At 38.3% G+C, this 26,288-nt stretch overlaps 1 protein-coding gene and 1 pseudogene across 2 annotated transcripts; both read left to right on the top strand.

The window, feature by feature from the left end:
* The first annotated feature begins 10,508 nt into the window (after positions 1-10,508).
* LOC145770778 (2',5'-phosphodiesterase 12-like) lies at positions 10,509-23,222 on the top strand. Of its 2 annotated transcripts, XM_082582497.1 has the most exons (10): positions 10,509-10,700; positions 11,560-11,679; positions 12,427-12,471; positions 13,577-13,716; positions 18,035-18,188; positions 18,761-18,893; positions 20,077-20,178; positions 21,124-21,301; positions 21,912-22,069; positions 22,891-23,222. In XM_082582497.1, the coding sequence occupies exons 1-10, from the start codon at positions 10,573-10,575 to the stop codon at positions 23,023-23,025; spliced, it is 1,293 nt and encodes a 430-aa protein (XP_082438623.1). In that variant the 5' UTR covers positions 10,509-10,572; the 3' UTR covers positions 23,026-23,222. The 2 variants fall into 2 exon arrangements, with proteins under 2 accessions (XP_082438623.1, XP_082438631.1); XM_082582505.1 differs by lacking the exon at positions 12,427-12,471.
* On the top strand, positions 14,627-15,813 carry LOC145774830 (uncharacterized; annotated as a pseudogene).
* Positions 23,223-26,288: the final 3,066 nt, after the last annotated feature.

The raw sequence follows: 26,288 nt of genomic DNA, 5'->3' as shown, positions 1-26,288 counted from the left end.
GTTTTCTCACCTCCAGTGCTATTGCATGGTAAGCTGCTTTTCCGGTTGTAATACAATGATTGTTTTTACGTTCATGGATGATTTGATTCGAAACAGCAGAGCCTAATTAAATTGCCGGTCGTCATTTGAACTATTAGGACGAAGGGTCTACCATTGAGCAACCCGGTTACCTTACCGGTACTAGTAATGAGTCAGGAATCAGGATGCACCTAAGTACCCGCATTTCGAAATAAGTTAGGCTATGTTTGTTTCAAACAGCCTTGATGGATAGGCTATGTAACGTCCTAATACAATACGTCTATATTTGATTCAATCTTATATTTGATTTGTTTTACGTTGTGAAGCATTGTTTGTGATATATTAGTACACTTGTAAATATGGTTAAGAAGTGCTGTGTCTTTAATTGCAATGGAAATTATAGTGAAGAAAATAAAGTTGCAGTGTTTAGACTGAGTAAATGCCAACTGGAACGTGATAGATGGCTTGCCACTATCTCAAGGGATCATATTCCTAATTCAAAGGACACCGTCGTTTGTGAACGCCATTGGCCAGAAAACTATCTTACCGCTATCAAGTATGGGAAAGTAAGACCTTTGTATCCACCATCTATGTTTACCTGTGTCCCTTTGAGTTTAGTACCTTCACCACCATTTCTTCCTAGAAGTACTCAAATGGCGTTAAGTGGAACACGCAATCAGCCTGTTGATGAATTACCAAGTTTTGACAAAAGTGACATTATTGTGAGCTTTAAAAATCTCCTAGCTAATGCTTTTAGTGTCCAATTTCCTTTTTTAGCAGGTGATGATGTCAGTATTTCGGGCTCATCAGACGCTTGTTTTTCAATGCAAAGAATTTATGCAAGATTCTGGCATACCCAAGTTTGTATTCGTCGTCGTCTGAGCTTCTGGGGCCGAGGGTCTATCCTTTTACCACCCCAGATTCACGATGTTCCCGGACTACACTGGAAGGCTGCTAGAGAGCAGCCAGTCTTTAGTTTCATCATCCATGACGCGCAGACCTTCCACTCCGTTAGGTGGCTTGAAGATGGTACAGTCATTGATGATGTGGTCTGCGGTCTGTTCCTCGGCACCACATTCACAGGAGGAGGAAGAAGCCATTCCCCATTGGTGCATGGTTGAGCGGAAAAGGCCGACGCCCGTACGGAGACGGTTGAGGCGCACCCACGCCTGTCTCTGTAGTGTCAGGCCGATGGGGCGTGTGTCGGCGTCGGGGATGAATGAATGGAGTCTGGTGGTGCTTGACCTCCATTCAGAATTCCATTTATGGTCCGCCCAAGTAGCCGCAGAGATGTCTTGTTCATCAGCTTCGTTGATCAGAAGCCGAGCGGCTGGCACGAATGGGTGTCTTGATTTCAGTCGGCGGGGGTGCCCGTTTGGGAAGGCAGAGATCTTGTGGTGGAGAAGATGATTAGGCTCCTTGTTTGTGTTAAGAATTGATGACAATCTGAGCTTTGAAGCATTTCATTCTGGAGTAAAATGCTCTATAACGTCTCAATCAGCAAGTAAATGTTCCAGATGGTCACAAATTCAAGAAGCTGTGAGATTCTTGCATTATATGGAATTCTCTCATCAACAAAGTATTCTTTTGCAACAGATGAAATCTATGAATTTTATGCCGGCTATAGAAAAGAAATACACCGTGGAAACGATCGTTACGTCCTTCGAATATTTTTCTTTGTCCAGAAGCTCATACAACCGACTGAGACGGGATTTCAAGTTGCCCAGTAGCCTACTAGAACACTTACAAGACTTACAATTCTCAAGCTTGAGAATTATCATAGACTATAGTTAAGGTTAGTTTATGAGCTTTTCTGGATATTTATCAATTTTTTTGTTGAGTGTTCTCATTAATACTAGTACTACTATAAGTCGGGTTAGCATATTAGTCAAATTATATACTAAAGATGATGCGTATCAGCCTTGTCTCGATATTGACTTGTTTATAAGGCTTAGTGAATGATGGCTTAATTATATACTAAAGATGATGCGTATCAGCCTTGTCTCGATATTGACTTGTTTATAAGGCTTAGTGAATGATGGCTTACTTTTTACACGTTAACAATTATATAATCTTTTAACTAAGCGAGTCTAGGCTACGATTAGCTGATGCATTGTTTTTTTTTAGATACTTTTTGCTAGTGATGTTAGCCTACTGTTTTAAATATCTCAGTGTTGTCATGGCTGATCCATCGCAATTTTCAAGGTTGGTGTGGTACAATATCAGTATAACGAACGATTTAATTGTATTTTACATTTACAAGTTTGTGGTGGGCCCGTTTGATACGAGATTAAAAAATATATAAATTGTTTACAAGACGAGTAGCGTAGGCTACTTGGCGATTTATTTCAACTTTCAGTAGGCAACGGTTCTGTAACAACATATTAGTTTTTTAAAGCTGACACAGTTTTCGTTTCAGTGTTATAAATATTAACGTTTGATGTCGGTTCAATTGAAGACAATGGCACTATGATGTCACTATCTGCCCCCAGTTTTAACAATCCCATTGTACGTTGTCATGGCCTCTATATAGTCCGTCTTGATCTAAGGACAACTTCAACTTAAATTTGCTTAACGAATTACGCCTACGTAAGAGCGACGTAGTAGCGATACAGTGAAAACATAAACAAACACAAAAGAATAGAAAATTGTATGTTCCAAGACAAAACACGGTTCTTTAATTGCTAATCAATTTACCAGTGATGGCTTAATCTCCAGCCCTGTCATCATCATTGGGAAATTGGATAGTGAATCAGAAGATAAGGCCCTCATTGCAATAAGTCTTCTGCACTAACGAGAGCAGGAAGGCCATTTCCTTTCTCTCGTCTGCCTTTGCTTCAGAAATTACGCCCACTCAAATTGTTGCACTTTGAGCATAGGCAGATGTGTGCATCTATAAAAGTAGCGCACACACGCTACTTTGAAAATTTTTCTACTTTAAATTGGAAAGTAGCGGAAGTACGACTGAAACAAATGTCTTGCATCTTCGCTACTTTGAGAAAAAATAACTACTGCAGCCTCTACTCTAACTAGCATTTGACATGCTAACGCTACTGAAAATCTAGCGCAGTAGTAGCGGAGCTACAAAAGTAGCGCTCTACTGACCATTTCGGGTAGATGTGAGCGTTGTTTATCGACAATCAAGTGAAAGCAGATGCCAAACCAGGTTTGCATTATTGGAAGCTATTTCCGCCACGATAAGCCATCACATTTCCTGTAAAACTCATCAAAGACGCACCAGAAGCATCAATTTATTTAACAATTTGTTACACTGCACACTGCACAGGGCAGTTGAAAAAATAATTTGGGCCCGGTGAGATCCTTGGGCCCAAATTAAAACACTTTTAAGAAAAATGCATGTTATCTAAACAGTCCGTAGTGGTGTCTTCAAGTTTTCGGGCCGCTATGAAAATGTTACGGACCCTTAGTATCATCCAGGGGCTCTATCCACTTTTAGAATTTGGGGGGGTGATTTTGGACAGTGGGCTAAAATCGTCATAGTCATTTCAACTTCTGGGGGCGCAGCCCCCCAGACCCCCCATTGCAGCATCGGCTTCTTTCTGATCGAAGCATAGGATTTCCAAGTCGTTTCACAAAGTACGTTTCGGAAAAGCCATTTTTGGGTAAGCAAACTGGTAGTCACTTAACAAGAAATATTTCTGGCACTGCAAATGAAAACTCGAACCAATCATAAACTACGTTTTCCGAGACGTGAAAAAGGGCGAAAAGATGATGATACAAAGCAAATCAAGTGCTGGATTTTCTATCAGCTGTTTGTTTGTTTGTTTATTTATTTTTCATATTTTTACCCTGCATTACGAGAAAGCGGACTTGAGCGCTATGCATCGGTGTACGCCTTCCGACGTACACCTGACCCACGCTGCAGCCGACAGCAATGTCTGTTTCCGGTTGTCTACTCTACTTATGACTTAAATTTGGTACTACCCATTACTCGAAATCGATCACTGAGTAGAGGCAATTATACTCATAGTGAAGTTTCTTCCCCAGAGAAACAACAGCAAGTGCGGGGGGGGGTGGAGTCGAACATGCAGGCTCTCGACTGCGAGCCCAACGCGCTAACCACTCGGCCACTGCTGCCGACTAAGTTGGCAGCTGGTTGGCTTTTTTGGGGTTAGGGTTAGAAAGTAGTCATTTCATTGACGTTGGTTCGATTCTCACAACTGCTACTGCTCTTTTTTCTTCTGTAAAGGTAAAGGTCCCATACTCAGATACTGAGCTTTGGGGAATGAGAAGATAAGGTTCTCATTATACTAAGCCTTCGGCACTATGGAGAGTAGGGTGGCCAGTTCCTTTCTCTCGGCCGCCTTTACTTCAGCAACTACGCCCACCCAATTTATTACACCCTGGGTAGAGGTGAGCGGTGTTTTTCAACAACCAGATGAAGCCGGGAGTCGAACCAGGTTTGCATAATTGGAAAGCCAACGCCTTATCCGTTGCGCCATCCCACCGCCGTACCAAGGTCACATCGTTTAACCCTATTCGGACTAACGGGTGGACGGGTTCCGTCCATACCTAAAACTTTCATCGATTACATAAAAGTTAATGGCTCAAATTAGCTGAAGTTTTATGACTTTTCCTAAAAATTATTCATCTTTGTTTTAGTAATAAAATGACATTTTTATGTGGTATAGTTTTTTTAGTTATCAGCAGTTTTTGACACCCTACTCCTAAAATTGCCAGGTCATCTGAAAAACTTTATCATCTTGTACAAGCAAGTTAGTAAACATTTGTATTGTTTTGTGCCTTCCAAGATTTACTGCGTGACCTACATGACTACTGACCATTTCGGATTACATGCATGACTGGACCGCGTGCCTTTAACGAAGATATTAGCGATTTCAGGAGATTATGACGGAGACATCAGAAATTTATTTAAAAAAATGACTACTTTTAGCAAAAAAGCAGTAGCAAATAACTGGTAGAGTATGTGTATCCACTTAAAATTTTAACTAGTTTGTCAATAATTTTGCTTTAACTTTGCGAAAAAAGCAACCTCGTAACGTTTTTATATCAACATTTATTAGCAAATGAAAGTGTGGATGGAATAAGTCCACACGTTAGGCCATTACCTCACAAAAATAGCTTAGTCCGAATAGGGTTAACTGTGTGTTAATATCAGCCAAAAATCTCGGTAACGGCTAGAACATCACACAACTCAGGCGAAAGAAAAAATTGTAAAAAGAAAACTAATCGGGAAAAATGATGGTTTGCGAAAATGAGAGAATTAAAAGTAGTTACTTTTAGCGCCAAAAAACTCGAGAGTGCGATGTTTTAACTACTTTCCGATTAGTTTTCTTTTTTCAATTTTCTCTTTCGTCTTAGTTGTGTGCTGTTCTAGTCGTTACCAAAAATCTGAGATGCCAAAGTGGTTCTGAAAAACGTGAAACATCCTCATTCATACCTTCAAGAAATGTTGCTATCTCTTCACAGGCAAATGACACTGCAAACTTAACAAAACTCTATGACACTTTTCCAATAATGTACACGCACACACAGAGGCACAATAATTTTGTTTTCGTGCGTGACAATGGTGACACGTTCGTGGGTTTTACTACTACGTCTCATCATCATCATCATGTTTTTGTTTTGTTTTTTTAACACCAAAGTAAAAAAAAACAATATCACTTGCCATAGCACAGCAACAGAGGGGTCTAGAGAAAGGGAGAAACGACAAAACGCGAACGTTAAATTGTGCTCCAGAGAGAACTGATCTACTAAATACAAGGATTTTGGCACGTCGCAACACCTTGAGAAATTTACAAAATTAACAGCAAATATAAATTTAAAAAAATTACAAGTTTTATAGTCATCTCGAAAGCATTATGCGCTGCGACACCTCATACGCCTTCTAACATACTCAATAATGCAAAAAAAAACAGAAAATTGTAGGTTGTATAAAATATTGCTGCAGGAGAAGTATTTGGTTTGTCAACTAAGTTACAAATATGTTACAACACTTTCCTCAACACTTCTGCCTGGTCAGCATTTTTATAAAGATTAAATTGCCATTTCTTCCCTTCACTTATCAAGTTCTGTTTATCAAAGCCACACAAAGCAATTGGATGAATGTAAATAACTCAACCTTGACGTTTCTAAATGTTTCTAAACCAAAAGGACAACACTTAAGTTTCCCCTCTAAATTATTTATTAAAGCACAAAAGGTCTGTGCTCAGGGTGAAACCATTTTCGAGTTCCAGTTAACAAACGAACAGGGTCTCCAAGATGTCGAGTATTACAGATATCTAACGTCACAGTATTACAAGTTGTAGAAAACTTAGTAAGTTAGTCCTGGTCGTCCTTCCTTGCACTGTCTATTCAAGAGTAAATTGAAAACTAAACATGCTATGTAGACTGGGTCAATGGGATCTAATTGATCTAATTGATATATCTATTTATGAGCTTTTGTGTTATCTTGATGACTAACGTTTTTTTTTTTGCGGAGAAACCGCCTTAGGCTATTTGAACCTTCCTAGTTCCATTTAATTGGTTTCATTGATTAAAAGGATTAAATTTCAATGGATCTTGTTTGGTTAAATCGAAAGAGCTTTCAGACAAGGCTTTACATTTCAGCTGCAGTAAATGTATTTTTCTTCAGCAGGCTCAGCCAGACTTAATTTACGGGTTTGCCAATAATCATTAGTTCTTCGTAATTCATTCTCAACATCTGGTTCGAAAAAGTGAAATGGATAGCGTGCTTGAAACAGCACGAAGCTACAGTTGCGTTTGAAAGTTTAAGACCTCCTATCAAATTTTTGGATACTTACAATAAACTCAGAAAATTATTCTAAATGGTATGTTATATTGCGCTTTATGTCGCAATTACAATGCTATGCATAGTAACAGATTCTTCTTCTTTTGTGCGAGACAGAATAGTTCAGATTTCAGACCATGTGATGGAAAGCCAGGTAATTGTAGCTTCGTCCAGTGTTGCTATACCATGCATTCAACTTGGTGCCTTGTAAATTGGACATTCAAGAATGACATGGTCAGCAGTTTGTTTCTCCGCGCCGCATTCGCAGGCCGATGAGGAAGCCAAACCTCACTTGTATACATGTTGGAATGAAAGCGGCTGATTCCTGTTCGGATTCTGTTAAGCTTAACCTATGTCGGTCGGGGCAGGTCCAATGGTCCATACCAGGGGGGTGTGCCATTGGATGGGGTATAAAACCGTGGAGTGGTGATGTCATGCTGCATTCTAGGTGTCTTCCATATAATGTGCTGCGCTGATGGTATGATCACTGAATGGTTGTAATAATTCAGCGGCAGCTGGTGCAAAGGGCTGTCTTGACTTTAGCTGTCGGGAGGGTTCCTGAGGTGGGACGTCGAGTTTTGAGTGAAGTAGGTTGGTTGGGATCTTCTGCCCGACAAGCTAGATGTATAAAGACTCCCTTTCGGCAAAGCTCAGCAGGTTGGATGCTTGGAAGGATTGGTAGGTAGTTTATTGCAGTTGGAAGCAGGCATCCAGTTACAGTTAACAATGGGTCATTGATTGGCCGGCCGATGAGGCGGGTGCGGCCGCGGCACCAGGCACGGCACAATATTCAGCATCGAAGTGAACCAGAGCAAGGGTTTCAGTGGCCAAGGTGTCAGTGCCTGAACCCCACGTTGTGTTTGCCAAGCGTTTTAGCAAGGCGACGCGAGATTTTAGTTTTGTGCGTAGTGACTGTAAATGGTGACGGTATGTGAGTGACCTGCCAAGTGTAGCCCCAAATAGAGGCTGATGGTGGGGCCCGGGGCACTTTTAGATTAGGGGTCTCCCGTACAAAAAATTTTTTCGCATAGAAGGCGCGAAAAACTTTACAAAGTAACTTGAAACTCACCCACACCGTTGCTAATGCCTTGACGTCAAGCTCAGTCGCCACCTTGTGATTAAAAATTAACCTTGAAGGAAAAAGGAGGCATTTTGTAGAAACTTCAAAGACTTAGAGAAAATAATAATAATAACACAAAATCACATTTTTCCACCTCGGAAGCCCTTCAAAAAAGGGGCCGGGGTAACTGCACCCTCTTCCCCTCCTAAATCCGGCCTAGCCCCAAGGTATGTCGGCTCTGGTCAAGAAGGCAAGATCTTGCCATTGATGGTCATTTTCAGGTCACGTTGAGCCTCCCTGTTGTTAAGATGGAAGGCTGCGTCACCGTTTTACTTTCGCTGAGCTTCAGTTTCCATTGATGGATGTATCCTTATATGGCCATCATGTCTTGGCTCGACGTCGTTTCTAATGATTGCCAGTCTTTCGCAAAGTACAAGATGTCCAAGTCATCAGTGTATGCATATTTGTCAGATATTGTAGATGGTAGGTCATACATATAGACGTTGAAAAGAAGGGGTGCCAAGACTGATTTCTGTGGGACATCGTTTTTAAGACGCCGTAGTCTACTAGGTTTTCCATTTCTGGTAGTAAGGATAACACTCTTGCTGTGGATGACTTCCATGATCATATGTCTATCAGGGACTAGGCGGAGTAGTTTGTAGACTAGGCCACGGTGCCAGACGGTGTCATAGGCTGATGTTAGGTCAGCAAACACAGCACAGCTTTTCTTTTCGAAAAACTCTCCTCAATGTCCTGAGTTAATGATGTGACTTGATCTACAGTTGACCCCTAGTGTCGGAACTCAGCTTGTTCTTTGGAAAGCAATGGGTCAATCATTGGTTCGACACGAGCATAAATCAGTCTCTCAAGGATCTAGAAAGGAATGCAGAGCAAGGAGATGAGGTGGCAGCTCCTTGCATCTTCTAGCTAGTGGTTTATTTGGCTTTGGGATGCGGAGAAAAGAGATCTTTTCCATACATTCAGAATTTTTAGGCGGCGCAAGCAGGACGCTAGGAAATTGCATAACCAGAATTTTAAAGCGCAACCAGCGTGCATCTGGACTAAGAGTCTTTCCAGGTTTTATGTGTTTAAGGGCAGCATTGAATTCGCTCCGTGAGAAGGAGTTAAAAGCGTCTCGTTTGAAGACAAGTTGGTTGTGGCCATAAGGATGGTTATACGGTCCAAACAATAAACATCCCTTCAGCATCACGATCTGGGAGGTAATGTAGTTCCTACAACCAGGGACCACGATGAATGATAATAAATATCGGAATATTCTCAAGGTCTAGTTAGACATTCACATGACGTGCATGATTGTAGTGTTAACTATCTGCAGAAGAAAAATGTTGTAAGCCTAAATCGGCCAGGTAATAGTCCAAACTTGTACCCTATTGAAAACTTATGGCACTGAATGAAGAAAAAAGTGACAGAACAAAATCCTACCAGCATAATATCACAAAAAGCAGCAATCAAACTAACGTGGCTTCAAAATTACCTCTGAATCTTGCAGCAACTTTGTTGATAGCATGCCTGGTACAATAGCTGCAGTGCTGAAAAATATATGAGGTCATACAAAAGATTGAAAAAATGAACTTGTTTGTATTTGTTTTAAAGATGTGTTGAGTTATGTGTATGTATAGTCGGCAGCAATGTGTATAGTCGGCAGCAATGACCGAGTGGTTAGCGCGTTGGGCTCGCAGTCGAGAGCCTGCATGTTCGACTCCAGCCACCCCCACTTGCTGTTGTTTCTCTGGGCAAGAAAATTTACGATAATTGCCTCTACCTAGTGATCGATTTCGAGTAATGGGTTGTACCAAATTTAAGTTATAAGTAGAGTAGACAATCGGAAACAGACATTGCTGTCGGCTGCAGCGTGGGTCAGGTGTACGTCGGAAGGCGTACACCGATGCATAGCGCTCAAGTCCGCTTCCCCGCAATGCAGGGTAAATATATGAAAAAACAAACAAGCAAACAAAAACAGTTCAGCATTTGCTGATTAAAAGTTAACAAACAGATACTGTAACACGTTAAGCGGGAAAGAGTGAAAACAAATGAGGTACTAGAAAGAGTAATAATACCACTGGAGTGAAAAAAAAATCGAGAGTGAGCTTACAGTTTTGAGCTGGACTGTACTTGGAATTCTTTTTCAAAGCAGTTATCCCAGACAGCCACTTTATATGGTCCGGATCTGGTAAAAATCTGGTCAGATCCGTATCCGATCTGGTAAATATCTGGACCAGATAAAGTGGCTGTCTGAGATGTTTTTCTTTGAGAACTCACTTCTGTATGTCACTCCTCTTTTATTTTCTGCTCATCTTGATACCATGTAAAGATCACATGTTTTGTTGACAACAGTGCCACGTAAAATTTGCTAGAAGAAATGTAGTTGACCATACCATTGTCACTGAATTGCAACCGTACAAATTGTATCTTGGCAGAATAAACGCACGAAAAATAAAACAAACGAATTGCTTTTCTTAATAATATTTATTAAGGCAATTGTTGCTACTACAGAACCGCTCATAAAGAGTAGTAGATTAAAAGCCTGAAACTCGTTGATAACGTACTAAGGTACTAGGCCTACATATCATTGCGATCTATATACATCGCCATGCTGCATATTAACCAATTGAGCCTCTGACCACTATGTACTATTTGTCTTTGGTTGGTTAACATTAAGCTTATAATAAAAAAAAACTTTCTGACAAGTGATTTAGCTTCAATGGCTCTGTGGGCAGCTCTCTTTTCTACTCCATTTCAACTATGTTGCATGCTGTTACTGTTCATCAGCCAAGTCTTACCACTTACCTCAGTCAATTGCAATAAACAGGCTTTGCATACTACAAGAAAGTAAGTACGGTATGCATAATTATTTATTCAAATAGTGGGCTAATCCTATTTAAAAGCTACAATTTGTATTTTGTTAAGTTTGGGCGTTATTCAATTTAAATGGTTGTGTAACTTCAAACTGTATGAAAGATTTTTAAGCACATTTTCCCACTTTTGATAAGTGAAAGTTGGACAAATCCAAATTGAGTAAAGAACCTTTATCGCTTTTTATGTTAGCATTTACAAGATTATTCATGTTTGTTTTCACGTTTCGTCAGTCACACAAGACTGACATCTTCAAGTACGGTTATTAATTAAATAAGTACCTAGACAACCACTAAATCTGGTTATGATCGTATTTAGGCATGATCTGATCCCTAACCCCTAGAGGGCAAAAATAAACACGTCCTATCGGCCCACCCCTGAGCAGGCATGATTTAATGCCACGTTAGAACCAAGTTATATTTGCCTGACGATGCCAGGTAGGGTTAAGATCTTCACCATATTAAGAGGCTGTCTGGTTACACATTAGATAGCCACTCATTCTCTTTGTAAAATACTACTTTATCTGAATAAATTAAGGTATTTTAAGTGATGCCAAGGTACGGTATTACACGGGAAACGGAAATCTTACTCATTTGATACAGAATACAGTCCGGATCTCACTAACTAAAAGCACTGTCTAAGAAAGCACAACCGAGTATGTTCCTTTGTAGAAAAATTCTAAGATTGTTAGTGATTGTAACAATTCAGACTCAAAAAGTTTCCCTAATAGCAACATAATCGGTGGTGTTCTGGCAGGCCGTGCTAGACTCTGTTGTGCTGAGGCACAGAGTGAACCATACTCTTATTCTTTTGCCTGTTTCAATGCATTGTTCAGGCTTAACAATGAAACCACGGGGAATCAAACCATGCGCTGTCTGGAAGTAATGGAAAGAGAGAGATTTATATTTGAACCTAGACAAGAATCTACTTCCTTCTTTCTTGCTGGTAAAAATAGGTAAGGTATAATCCAATCAGACTTAGAAATATTACAACCAGCCGCATTAAATTGGAGATAAATATTTAAGCTTCCTGAAGTAGGTTAAATGTTTTTCTATTTGAATAAGTGTTGCGCTTGACGATCGTTAACCAACCCAGCATAAAACCTTAGATAGCGCATGACATAGTCAGGATAGATTTTCAGTCATTAAATATTGTTGCAATATAGTTTTGAAAAGTAACATTGATTGTCGTATGTCACTCCTCACATAAGATCTTTTTATTTTGCTCTCATTGCGACAACATGCAGTGCAGTAGACCTAAGCTGTGCATGAATAATGCAAACAACTAAACAAAACATGTAGTTGTAGGCAGCAAACAGACTTATATTGTTTGTTTGTCTTCTATTGTTTGTCTTCGAGCCAAAAGAATGGAAAACTGTCATTTTTCTAGTTCTTCCCAAAAGCATTTGTTGTAATACACTTCCCGAACTGCAATTTTTGTCAGAACATACTAGCTTTTCATGTCGTTGTTCGATGTAAGGTTTCGTATTGTTACTTTTTCATACATCAATGAATATTTTGCTCGTTGAAACACTATTTTTAATAGTTTGTATTTGCTTTTTTGATCGTGGATTGCTGTTCCTCGTGGAGCTAACAACGCAAAAAAGCGTATGATCCTTCAATTCAACAACTTTGCTTTCACTTGCAAGGAACTTAAGTACATATAGTAGCACAATAAATTAATATGCTTTGTGTTATTGAAGGTATAGCAAACAATGGGAAACGTGGCGTTGGGCCTCTCTCCTTGCGTAAGTTGATGTACGAAGCAATTATGAGCTGACCTTTTGTAAACGTAATGGAATCAATTTCACATAGGTTATAAAGGGTCAGAAAAAGCAACAATTTACCAAAAGTTTAAATTGACAAAAAAAAAGCAATTTTGCGAATATTAAAAAACAACAAGTAGCCTACATGGCATTGCTGCGCTTCTAGTAATCAAACAAACCACGAGGGGGAAGATCTGGCCCCATCTTTTAAGTAGGACAGTGTTAAAAAAAATTGAATTAGTCAATCGAAAATTGAAATCAAAATTCACGAGGCACTTCAAACAAAACGACGTAACACCAAGCTCAACAAGTAATTTATTTGTTTGCTGGTGAGGTATCATTTCTTCTTAATTTGGATTACGTTGGTATAATGATTTTTAGTCGTGTCTTCGGATTGTCTTGATATTGTTATTGTTGGCTAACTCGCATCCTTGTCTTGTGACTGCACTCTTCTTTGCTTTACAACAGAATGTTAACATCTTTTGGTATCTACTTTTTTCCTTTTGTCTGTACTTAGCTCTTTGCATATTGTATTTTCTCACTTAGTTTTATTTCAAAGTTATATGTTTTTTGTTCAGATGTATTAACCTCTTATTGGCTGCATTTCCGAGTGGTGAGAGCCCTGGAACGACGTTCGAAAGGGCGTCGGTTCGACACCGCTCAAAAGCATGCCGCTGTGTCTTTGGTAAGACACTTAAAGGCATGCCTGAAGATTGGCTTCCCGTCTTCTAACTCTTCAATCATCGGGCGTACGCCTGGATACGACAAACAAAACAAAACCTCTTATTTCTACATAGAAAGAGACGTAGCAAATTGTAACTGCGAATATTTTTTGCAAGCAAATCACAATGTTGGCGTTGTGAGGTTATGTGATTTCCCGACGAGTTTTTCCCAGAACGTCAGAATTTTATATGCTAGGTTATTGTGTTAGTTTATTATAGTGTTTTTTAAATAAGGTTATTCAATCCAATTAATTAAGTTCTAGTCTGTCATATGTCTATAGTATTGCAGAATTATATCTCTCCCAAACTATCACAAAGGTGTCCATACTCAATTTATCAAGGTTATCTCATAATTTGTTTTTTAGTTTCCGACTAGTAACTTATAACATTCTTTACGACGTCTTCTCTCGAAAAATGAAAAATGGAGCAAAACGGTACGATTACTGCCCAAGACACGCACTAACCATGGAGTATCGACTTCCAACCATTCGTAAAGAACTGCAAGGTTATTTAGCATTTGCATCTCTTCAGCATCTTTGCAAACTGGTGAATTAGATTCATGATTATTCATGTGGCCTTTATGGTTCGCCAGTTCAAGTAGAATAAGTGAAATCGTGGCTAACCTGTGATACGTCTTCTGAATTGTCATGCTTGATAAAAGTTTGCAAATATGGCAGAGTATAATTAACTTATTTTTAAAGATCATAAAAAAATCTTATTACTCTTTTCGTCATGTAGTATTTCCAGACGTTTAATATAAAATAAGCAATAATAATAGTAGTAGCCAACCAAGTGAGAAAACCATTTACCTCTTGTACTTACTAATAATAATGTTATGGTTTTATTTATTGTCGCTCTACAACAGCTAAGGTCTTTTAGCGACAGGGCTCATTTTTAATTTATATCAAGTTTACGATGTTTATCACATTATTACCCGACTCATTCTCACTGCGCTACGCAGGATAGAACACAATCGGTACCGTTTTTAAAGTCTTCGGTTTGACCCGAGCTGGAATCGATCTCAGATCTACCAGCACCAGAACCGAAGGCGAAACCACTCGGCCACTCAGCTGGTTTTGTACTTACTAATTCAGTGTATAAAAGCAACGCAATATATAGTAAGAAAGAAACGCAAAACAATCAACTAAGGAACGTGGTACAGAACGTGGGGTTGTGCGATCCACTCGGTGGCGCTACAACTGGGTCCTAGCAACACGCTCGCAGTGATCGCTTCAAGCTTTAGCACGCTTTGCGTAACGCGCGTACAGCTGATATGGGTGGGATGGGAGTGCAGCGTTGTGTTGATGTGAGGGTAAGAAGGTGCATATTACAAAGCTTGATACATTTTAGGCTTGATTTAACGTTGCTGTGGCTATAAAAGCAAATAAGTAAACAGGCGTTTTCGAACACATTGCATGACAACACATTGCTTGAAAGCAAACAGTGTGCCATCAGTGTTCACTTTCAAACCAACACTTGCTACCTCAGGAAGAGGAGCGCGTTTGAAACGAAGATTAGAAAAGCTTTGTAACATTGAAGATTGGGAGCATGAAGGAGAGGTTGTTGATCCTGCTCAATATACAACGGAACCTCATAGCAAGAGAAGGAAAGCGACTTCAGTTGCACTTCAGTGCAGCCTGGATAGCAACGACAATAGCGGAGGAAGCGTTTCAACTGGAATGAGAATCGAACATTACAATGAAAATAAGCAAGTCATAAACTACTACACTGGCTTCGATGATTATGATAACTTTATGTTATTCTTGCGTTGCTTGGAGCCAGCTGCATATGACTTGAACTATACCAGCAGCAAACTTGACCCACCAAACCAGCTCTTTCTTACTCTAATGAAGCTAAGACAATCAAAGGAAACTAAAGAGCTGAGTTTTCTCTTTCACATTAGTGAAAGCACAGTTTCATTAATTTTCAGGGTATGGATCAACTTTATGTATTTTCAGCTGAAGGAACTTAATATTTGGCCATCTCGAGCTGTTGTGGATGAACACATGCCCACACAATTTCAAAATTCATTCCCCACAACACGTGTCATTTTAGATGCAACTGAAATACCAATCAATAAGCCAAGAAAAGTTGATGCTCAAAGCATGACGTTCTCCACTTCCAAGAATAAGAACACATTAAAAATTATGATTGGCATCACTCCAAATGGGCTGGTAGCCTATCGTACGTAGGCCCATCAACAGGTGGATGTTCAAGTGATTGCTAACTTATCGAGCAAAGTGCTCTCTACAAGCAAGCTAATGAACACTATTCACAGGGGGATAGCATCATGGCTGACAGAGGTATTCTTGTGCAGGATCATTTTGCACCTTATGATATTGCAGTCAACACGCCTACCATGCTGAAAGGGAAGCACCAACTTGATGCATATGTGGTTGTCTCGGATAGACGCATTGCATCATCACGCATACATGTCGAGCGTGTTATTGGACTGAGCAATACATATAAAATTTTGACTAACCCACTGCCTTACCACTGCCATTGGGACATACTGGTAACTTACCAGTATGTCCCAATGGCATCACGTATCGTGTTTGTATGTTTCATGCTGTGTAACTTTCGTAAACCTATTGTTAGTTGATTTTGTGATTACTTTCTTTCTTAGCAAAATCTCTTCGGGAGGTTTTCTTTGCCTACCGGCTTTCTCTTTTTTTATACTACCGCAGCAGCGTTCCTCCTCACCTAACGTAGCTGGCCTTGCACCATTGCTGGTGATGCGGCCATGTGTTTTTATAATTATTTTTTCTGACTGTAAGCTGTTTTATAATGCATGTTATAACGCTAGCTCGTTTTGCCGCATCTTCCCTTTTCCGTTCTCATGTTACGCTGCTTGAGTTAAAGTGAAAATTATCTTTTGCTTATGACTTAGATGTAGCCAAATTGTGGACTTAAATTAATTTTTGTTATTTATTGTATAACTAGCATGTCGTACTCGATAACGGGAATAAAACAAGCAACAACAAATATGAAACAAGTGTTAGTGCAAACTTAAGTAACAAACGAAATTTATTGCGACAACAAATTGATCGTAGTTTCCCGTCTTACTATGATGACTAGGTAGATGCAAGGTTACAGTTACGTCATGGTAGCTACAACATCGCCAGTTTATGGGTCAACATGTGTACACTATGGTATTCAAAACATGTGCTGTGCGGAAACTGACTTCACAACTTTAACCTGTAAGCTGTGTCAACCTTCTACTGTACACTTAGTTAATTACAAGCACTTTTGCAACTTTATGAGAATTCTGTAACTTTATGAGATGTTTTTCTTATTTTTGTATCACTCTGCGTTCCAACCTTCTAAAAACAAACATGTTTTGATAACTACAATGCATATCCGAATCATATTTTAAGTTATTCTTTCGCCCACGCATAACCAAGCGCTGTACAACGCATCGTCTATATGCTGCGCAAGGCTAGTTCTCGTCTAGAAGGACCCAGTTGTACCGCCGCTAGTGGTTTCGTGGTATCCTGTCGCACAACCCCATTGATTACAGGCGTTGTGCGGTGGTAATCAATTCCAGCGTCTGTACCAGAAAACGCTGAATGTTATTATGTAGTGAGGCAGGTCACAAGTTTACATAAAATCAACGTAAATAAAATGACGACTATAACACCTCAATTGATTTTTGCTTTACAAAGCAGTCGAAAATAGAGGAAATTTGATTTTATAATTTTTCAGTCAGATTCTTGGCTACTGACTAATAGTTTGACATAATGCTTTAACCTTTGTCACGTGTCATAACTTTATAACGCTAACAGGCTGCATAGGTACAATTGCATCTTCATACATGTTGCATGAGAATTAGCGTAGATGCACTTTATGGATGGTTTTGTTTGGTCCGAACGTTTCTGTTACGCTTGTAGGTAGGCCTACTGCAGAATAGCTACAGATACACACAAACGTAAAGAAATTGAAAAGAGGTCTTAACATGAGTAGAGCTATGTGTACACGGACAAATCACTGTGTAGTAGGTACCAAGTCCTACTGCAATATTTACAAACTACTCACAGCCACAGGGCGGCAAGACGTAATCAAGACATCTGACTCGGTGCAATGGACTTGCACTAAGGCAATAATCGTAACTTAAAACTAACGTTACTGAACTGTATCAGTTTCAATAAACCACTCAGACATATCTTACTATGATTGTTGGAAGTTGCTGTGTCTGCCCAGACCACAAACAGAAACGACCTAAAACTAGGAAAAAGCTGTGTGGTTTACGCCCAACCTGTTTGCGAAGAACATTCACATGCAAAGGCAACGTGTGTTATTTGTGGAAATGAATAAAATAGCTTCTTAATTTATCGTTGAAATTGAAAGGAAGGTGTTTTATACAAAAAAAGTTATGTTTTTTTTCTTGCAATAAGCCCATACAAAATACCGATGCGAAGGCACAATTGTACCCATGCCGCCTGTTAAGGATGTAAAAACAACTTGGCTCTTTATCCTAGGAACGTGTAAAGGTTTTCATCTGAAATTTTGACTTCGAAATCTAACTCAAAAATGTAGAGATTTTAGGACATTTCATCTCAATTCGGTTTCCAGTTATCACAATGTAAAAACGCAAAAGTTCCATACTGTAGGCCTACTTATGCCACCGGACGGTTAAAAATCACACCGTCTGGTCCTTTACTACATATCACATTTGATGCAAGCTGCCACATAGCACTAAAACGATTCAGAATAAAAAATATTGTATCTTATCATAAGTTTTACTTATAAGACAATATTTTTTATTAAACAACTCATCATCGGCTGACAAAATTTATATATTTTTCATACCGCAATATTTCTAGGTTATCATGCCGATATCCTTTCCTTGCAAGAAGTGGAGCAATTTGTTTTCAATGACCATTTGTCCGAGTTAAAGATCAATTATGGATCTACATATTGCAACAGGGCTAATAGAACAATGGGTCTAGCATTATTTTTCAACAAACAAAAATTTAAGTAAGTTTTACAATTTGTTCATCTTTATATCAACAGAAAGTATTCGCCATGAAAATATGTTTTGAAATGAGTCGAACGGATTATTTTGATTCATGTGCTTGAACCATATTACATAAGAGTTAAATAGAGCCTTTTTGGTAAAGATTAGATAAGTGGACGATAAAGGAAGCCAATCTTCCAGTATACTATTAAGAATGCCTTTAATTTATTGCCTATAACAGACCCACATACTCTTGAGTGATATCGAACCAGCGCTGTATCGGACGTCAAATCAAGGATTTCACCACCCGGTATGCAACCGACCAATGGTGTTTGGCAGAAAGCAACAAATGCAGGGTTTTCGCTCCCAGTTCTGTGGACTTGACTCTAGGATTACCAGTTACCACCTTGTTCTATGGGACAGTGGGCATTTTTGTGTTTTTTTGTAATTTTTTTAAAGTTACATCGTTATGCTCCTTGACTTTTCCGAAATTTTATAATGTATTCCAGATAATTTATCAAGGTGACCAAAGCTGTTTATTTTTGAAGTTTTTTTTTCCATTGTAAAACAAAGATTTTTAATTTTATTTCAGACTTATTTCTTCTGAAAGAGAGTTTTTGAAGAAGTTGCTTGAGGTAGACGACGCGAATCAACCAGTAGCCAAACTGGCTTTTCATAATCACGTCTTCAAGCGGCGGCTACTGAGACACGACGCTGTGGTGTTAGTAAGTAGGCTTTTGTATCGTAATATCTGCTGCATAGCCGAGTGGTGAGAGCCATGGTTTGACGATCGAACGACCGCCAGTTCGACACCACTCAAGAGCATGTGGCTGTGTCCTTGGCAAAACATGTGAAAGCACGCGGTCGATAGTGGAATGGCGCCTCTTCGAACATTACACTTGATTTCTCGTATTAATGAACAGTACACTGCTCTAAACAGAAATGCCTACGGCCCTACTTAAAGCAATGGCAAACTGAACTGAATCCGCTTTGCAAGCAACACTTCTTCTATGTCTCATAATTATTGTATGGAAGCTACTGTACTTAGATCTCTGATTCACCAAGCGATCAACCCCGTCGACTGAAATCAAAACATCTATTCGTGCCAGCCGCTCAACTTCTACTCAACTAACCTTATGGACAAAACATCTCTACGGCTGCTTGGGCGGACCATAAATGGAGTTCTCAATGGAAGTCAAGCACCACCAGACTCCATTCGTTCATCCTCGATGCCAACACCTGTCCTACAAAGACAGGCGTGAGTGCTCCTCAGCCGTCTCCGTACGGGCGTCGGGCTTTTCCGCTCAACCATGCACCAATGGGGAATGGCCTCTTCTTCTTGTGAGTGTGGTGCTGAGGAACAGACCACATCATCAAAGACTGTACCATCTTTAAGCCACCGAATGAAGTGGAAGGCCTGCTTGTCTTGGATGATGACACCAAATACTGGCTACTCTCTAGCAGTTTTTCATTGTAGTCCGGGAACAGCGTGAATCTGGATTGGTAAAAGAATGGACACTCACCCCCAGTGGCTCACACGACGATGACGAGCTACTTATTATTATAGCCTACATTAATACATTATACATTATCTGTTTTGTAATGAAGAATTTGAAATCTTTGAAAGGTGATTACCAAATCTGTTAGCCATCATGTTTGTGCTGTTTGTTCTGCTTCCGGGGCTGTACTCTGATCTACCTCTACAGAATCTTTATTGCTGATTGGTGATATAACTTTCCAAATTTAGAACATTTCTTCCATACTAACAACATAAAGACACATTTTTTTGCCAAAAAATGAAATTTTCTCTTCTGTTTATGGGTAATTTGTATAACAATCGTCATTAGCTTTTCTTGAAAAATTTACAGTAGGCCTAATCTTTAAATTCATATATTTGTATAACTTTAGCTTGTAGTTGTTCAATCTGTGGAAGACCCATCTCATTACATCATTGTTGTTAATACACACCTGCATGCTCCAGTTAATGCTGATCATGCAAGAATTGTACAGGTAAATACTTTACATGCTAATGTGTTTAATATAGTAAATGTTATAACACTATTTGTAATGTGTAATTGTGTACTGTATAATAAATACAATAATTAAACGTTCCATGTTGTTTTTATAGTGTTTAATTAATTTTCTTTCGGTTTTACTTTTAAATATTTAGTACTGTTGACGTAAAATACTATTATTATTTTATTAAACATTATTAGAGTATTACACATTAGATGCTAACAAATCAAATTCAGTTGCTGCTCATTAAAACTGTAACAGCTCGTTTCACCTTTATCATCAGAAAGTACCTATTTAAAGACTGTATAACTTATTTAGAATTCTATGGGAATATAAGAACCTTCCGATAATTAATCATAATAGGGGTGAAACAGGTTGTTAAGGTTTTTAGTGAGTAGTTACAAAATTTTATATGGTTATATTAATTTTTTTATATGTTTGGCAACATCTTGTTTGTGCAATGGCCATGTTTTTACGCAGTCATGCTTGAAGTTGTTCAGAAGCTTTTTATCGTTCCAAAACACAAGAAGACAATTTTCTGAAGGTGTTGCGACCGTGCCAAATGTCTTTCAACTTAATAACTAACTTCGGTCACAACCACGTTTTAACGTTCGCGTTTTGACGCTTCTAACTTTTTCTCGACTTTTGTTATGTTAACGTGTATTGTTTTTGCTGTGATGGTCAGAAATGAATAGAACTGAACTGAACTATCCTCTCAATGGCCTTGGGCCAACTGCCTTCGTGATTGTCTGTACTCAAATCTGAAGGAACGTCTCTAGATTTGCATAATGCATAGAACCACAAAAGATATCAACTAAATTCATCTATGATCACCAAAAAATTAAGCCTCAAATGTTTAGCGCAACCCTAACTAACGTGTTTCTTGTCTGTATTTTTAATATGTTTTTGTTTTTTACCACATTTTTTGTATCACTTTAGACAGCAGTCATTATCAATTTCCTTCAAAGAAAATTACTCGAGCTACGCAAGACTTTAAATCAAAGTTCTATTGTATCTTATGTTTTTTCTGGCGATTTTAATGCTCCTCCACGTACTGCAGTAGTAGACTATATTCTGTCTGGAAAAGTGGCACCAAACCATAAAGACTGGTTTTCAGGTGATGACTGATTTTTTTGGTTGTGTAAAGCTCAAGAGAGAAAATGAAATAGAAGAAAACTTGATTGTATCGAGTTACAAAAAAGAATTTCATGTTAATGTTTTGAAAAGCAACAGAAAGCAATGCATTGAATGTTATTGTATGAGTATGAATTAATTCATTTACGGAATAAACTTAGTCATGAACAGATGCTTTGATCATGGACTTCATTCACCTCGATAAACTATACCTAAGACGATGGTATTTTCAGTAAGCAGAACACCAATATATAGCTGTTTCATAGCATTTCGTTTAATTTTTTATCACTATCGACACCTAGAAAAGTTCTCAAATGTTAGATTTATCGTTACATTAATCAAATTGAATCCAATTTCTTTCTATAACCTTGAAATGAGGAGAATACTCTACATAATTTTAGCATTAGCCCAAAAGTTAATGTATAACTTTAAATTAAATGTGACCTAAATAGTTGTTCAACCATGCCTTCAATTGTTAGTTTCAAGTTATTGTTTACAGCAAGTTGTAGTAAAATGTAACGAGCATTTGTTATAATTCCTAATGCTGTTTTTGTACCAAATCTCTTCAATTTTTATTTTCATTATTGAAACAGCTGGATTAAAAGAATTCCACGGAACAAACATCACACTGTCACACAGCTTACCATTTTCACTTTCAAGTGACTACCACACATACTCCTTCCACGCAGAGGATTATATCGACTGTGTGGACTATATCTTCGTTAGTCCAAACACAGTGAAAGTGGACAAGGTAAATACTTTTTTTTTTAAGAAAATTTTTATTGTTATTATAAGTAATGAAAGTGCATAGCTTAGGGGTTATTCCAAAGTTACCAGATATTTCTTATATTTTCAGCTCAATTGCCACTAAATAGTAGCCCAAACATTTACAAGCTGAAGTAAGCCCATTAGGTTGCTAAAACGTGAAAGTTTTTCATAAATTACAGTCAAAAACGAATTATGATTAGAAGTGGTATTTATTTTCTGAAGTTTGCTTTTGAAATACGGTAAAACGAAATCATCAGCACAACCCACGACTGATAAATGTTTCCCTCGACACCGAAACAAAAGTTGCCGAATTCCGCTGAAAATCCGCGAGAATTGGCAACCATGGTTATGCCAAAAATATAATTTTCTTTGTATATATAGTATATACTGTATTTGAAAACTAAACTAGGAATGAGAACTTGAATACTTTTGCACGGGATGGAAAAACCTTGTAATTTTACACTTAAAAGGAAAGATTTGTACTTGCTTATGCACTTTCTGGTTCTACAGCTTCAACGTGACTAGAGTGGCAGATTACTTTTCTTTAAACACATTTTCTTCGTCACTGATTTGTCAGCAGTCATGCTAAGAGTGAATTCAGAATAATCTGGCTCCAACCAACATTTATGTTGTCTAATAGTTTTTTTGTGTATGGACATTGTACAGCATTAATCGTTTTAATAATTTATGAAAAATACGCAGGATACATTTGCATATCTTTGTCCAATACGTACCGCGATACGCGTAATAAATGACTGTTTTATTGCTTTTATGATTTAATTTGCTTTGTCGAATTTTGATTAGGTACTGAAAGCACCGTCTCACGAGTTGGTAACAAAGTACACCTCCATGCCAAGTGTAATCGCACCATCTGATCACATTGCTCAAGTTGTAGACCTGTCACTGATACGACCTGGTAATGACAACCAAGAAACTTAACAAGTTATTGTACATTGTGAAATGTACCTTACTTTATGAACTCAGTGCAAAGTGCATGTTTAATTTATGAATGCCATTGGTTGTAATAAGCAATCTCAAACTATTACAGTCAATTAAGTTTGCGTTTCTCATGCCATTGTAATATAAATTGCCAAAATACAAGTAACGCCTTCAAATAAATCAGTGGAAATAAAGTACAGGGTAGTTGCAGTCAGCTTATCTGCTAAATAGGAAAAATTAAACAGATATAATGCCTATTCTTCAATATTGTTCAACACCAATTTTGAGTCAAAATAACACTTAATAATGACACAAAATAACAATAACAAAATAATTTTCAGATAGTAAACTTTGCAAAATAATTTTGATGACGAATGCTTAAAACATATATACCCACATTTCGAGTCAAATGACGAAGTTTTGCAATAACATATTTTCTTGCGTTTTTCTGGCAACATTTTCACATTTTACATACTATTAGAATGAGTAGACTTGACTTTTTTATTAAAAACAATTTATTTTTATTACTTTTATCGTGTAAGCAAAGTAGCCTACTCTAGTTTCTTCCGGTAGCAGTCTGCAATGCCGTCAAACGGTTGAAATGCAGTGGTTCCGTGACATACAAAATAGATGGCATAGACACCGTGCACAACCGTCTTCAGAACTGAAGGCTGAAGTCGATTGCAGAAAAACATGTAGGCCTACTTTGGTGTCCTAGATTTGCCTAAAAAAATGTCAAGGGTTTTTTATTAAATTTGGTTTTGTCGGTATGAAAATATTTTGTCTTTATTTGATTTCAAGTTTCAGCTCGGTTTGTTTTCATTTCTGAAGTTTGGATTTCGTTTCGACCAAAAAATCGTTTCGGATAACTTCAAAAGTTACAACTGACCCAAAAAATAAACTAGGTTGATGCGAAAAACAATTACTCAATTGTTTCAGTATTCAAGTGCTTTTTAATTATGAGAAACTTTAACATGAGAAAGAAGTACTTTATCAAGCAATATCTAAACACAATTCAACAGTTCAAATATTGAATGAAATTCTTTGTATGTTGATTCAACAGTTTTTATTGGCGACTATTATTATATCAGTTATCAATATACTAACATTATGATTGCAAGATGAAAACAACCACAAAACACTAAAGCAATTGAACACTGAAACATTTGAAGAAACATTGTAGGCAGACGTAAAACCCGAGTACAATTTTATCTGCAATCATCTTCAACCTTCAGTTCTGAAGGCTTGTACACGGTGTCTAGGTTACGTCTATTTTCGAAGGCCACGAGTGGTTCTCAAACTTTTTTCCTTTGTGACGCCTTTTGAAAAAACATCTGAACTTACCACGCACCCACTGATAAGAGTTTCAGTAGCTTCGTTATTTATGTCACCAGCTTTCAATTGCCATGCAGCTAAGTGAATTATAGTTGCAGGCTACTATATATAAATCACATTCAATTGCTACAGTCTCGGAATAATGACTTTGAATGCACATGTCAGCTAATATATGTGCGCATTTAATATTGCCATTGTTTTGATGAGAAGCGAAAACGTTGTACAATACCCTCGGAAAATTAAAAAGATGCATCATAGCGTCGCGACACACAGTTTGAGAACATCTGATCCAAGTTCGAATTGGTGCCGATTCGACGCCGCTCACGAAGCATGTGACTGTTATCTTTGGCAAGACTATCGAAGGAATGCCGTCGATTGCGGAGTGATGCCTCTTCGATTATAGTTATTGACTTCTCTCATGATTATAGGAGTACATTATTCTAGAGAGAAATGCCTACAGAACTTTTCTTGACTATTGCTTGATAAACTGAACTAGCAGATGAAACTCGATTATTTACTGCTGACTCGCTTGAAAATAACTTTGCCTTATGAGACATGTAACCGACTCGTTCATGTCAAGCATTGTTGTGGGTTGACACCTGTTCAAAGATATTTCTTTCTTTCTTGAAGTACAATTATATAACTTGATGCGTGTTGGTTACACTTCTTCTTCGTCGTATGAGCTGTTCTTCCGGACTATATGTTTGGGCATGATGTCATCAGCCACTCGACAGTCTCGTCATCCAGGGCCTTCAGTCCAAGCGTTCCATGTGGTGGTTGATGGATTGGGCAGTCATGGACGACATGATCTACTGTCTGGTATGTGGCGCCACACTCGCATCCCGGTGAAGGAGCCAGGCCCCATCTGCACATGTCTGAACGAAAGCGACCGACGCCGGTTCGTAGGCGGTTAAGCCGGACCCACGCAAGTCTTTCTTTCTTGGTTACACTGAAGCATGATCAATTGATCATGGTAAAAAAAAGCTCAATTGAATTGAGATTTCCACCGCTTTGTTGGTATCGAAAAACAAACAAGTTTCTTTTCTGTAACAATTTTATGCAACAAAAATATTTTTAGGACAATTTGAAGTCCTATAGTTTAAACAAAGAAGTAAAAAAAATATGTTACGACATTAATGATGTTAAACATAACAAAAGATTAAAGTGTTGTCCAAAAATGTATTTAAATCATCGTGACATTTGCTATAAAGTAGTCTGTAAGATTCTATAATCCTTGTGTTGTCTTGATTGACTATTTTAAGATGCAAATGTTTAATAGAATAAAGAAACCTGGTAGGCAGAAACAACCAATACAGTATTTTAGTTAAGTTTGGTTTCTCTTACCATGTCAGTTGCAACAACAACTTTTTTTTATTGTGGCTAAGATATGGTTGCAGTGCCGGTCTTTGGGGTGTGCAAACCGTGCGATCGCACGGGGCCCGCAAATTAGGGGGCCCGCAATTTACTCAGAAAATGCAGTAATTTTGTCATTTCCAATGGAAAAATTCAACAAGTGAATTCATAAAAGTAATTAGCAACAAGAAAACATAGAGACTCAACGGGTGCAACCTAATTCGTCCCCTGAACATTTCGTACCCTGAAAAGATCGAGAAAAAAAACAACAGAGCGGAAGTTGCTGATCGGAGTTGCCACAAACATTTCAAAATTTTCTTGATCTTTTCAGGGGACGAAATAGGTCGAACTTTGATTTTGTTACTCCGATTTTAAGGTATGAAATCGGGGGACAAAATAGGTTGCATCCAGACTCAACATAGAGACATAGCTTAATTTCCGAAAAATGCCAAATAATGCATGATCTTATATCCTTTTGCTATGCCACCGGACGGCACCATTTTACAGTAGTATTTACACCTAATTTTTTTTGAACATGCTCTCAGAATGCCCCAAATTCAAAGTAATGTTTTAAA

The sequence above is a fragment of the Aplidium turbinatum genome, chromosome 1, assembly GCF_918807975.1.
Source record: "Aplidium turbinatum chromosome 1, kaAplTurb1.1, whole genome shotgun sequence".
In the NCBI taxonomy this organism is placed as follows: domain Eukaryota; kingdom Metazoa; phylum Chordata; class Ascidiacea; order Aplousobranchia; family Polyclinidae; genus Aplidium; species Aplidium turbinatum.
This window is presented reverse-complemented; position numbering and strand designations above follow the sequence as displayed.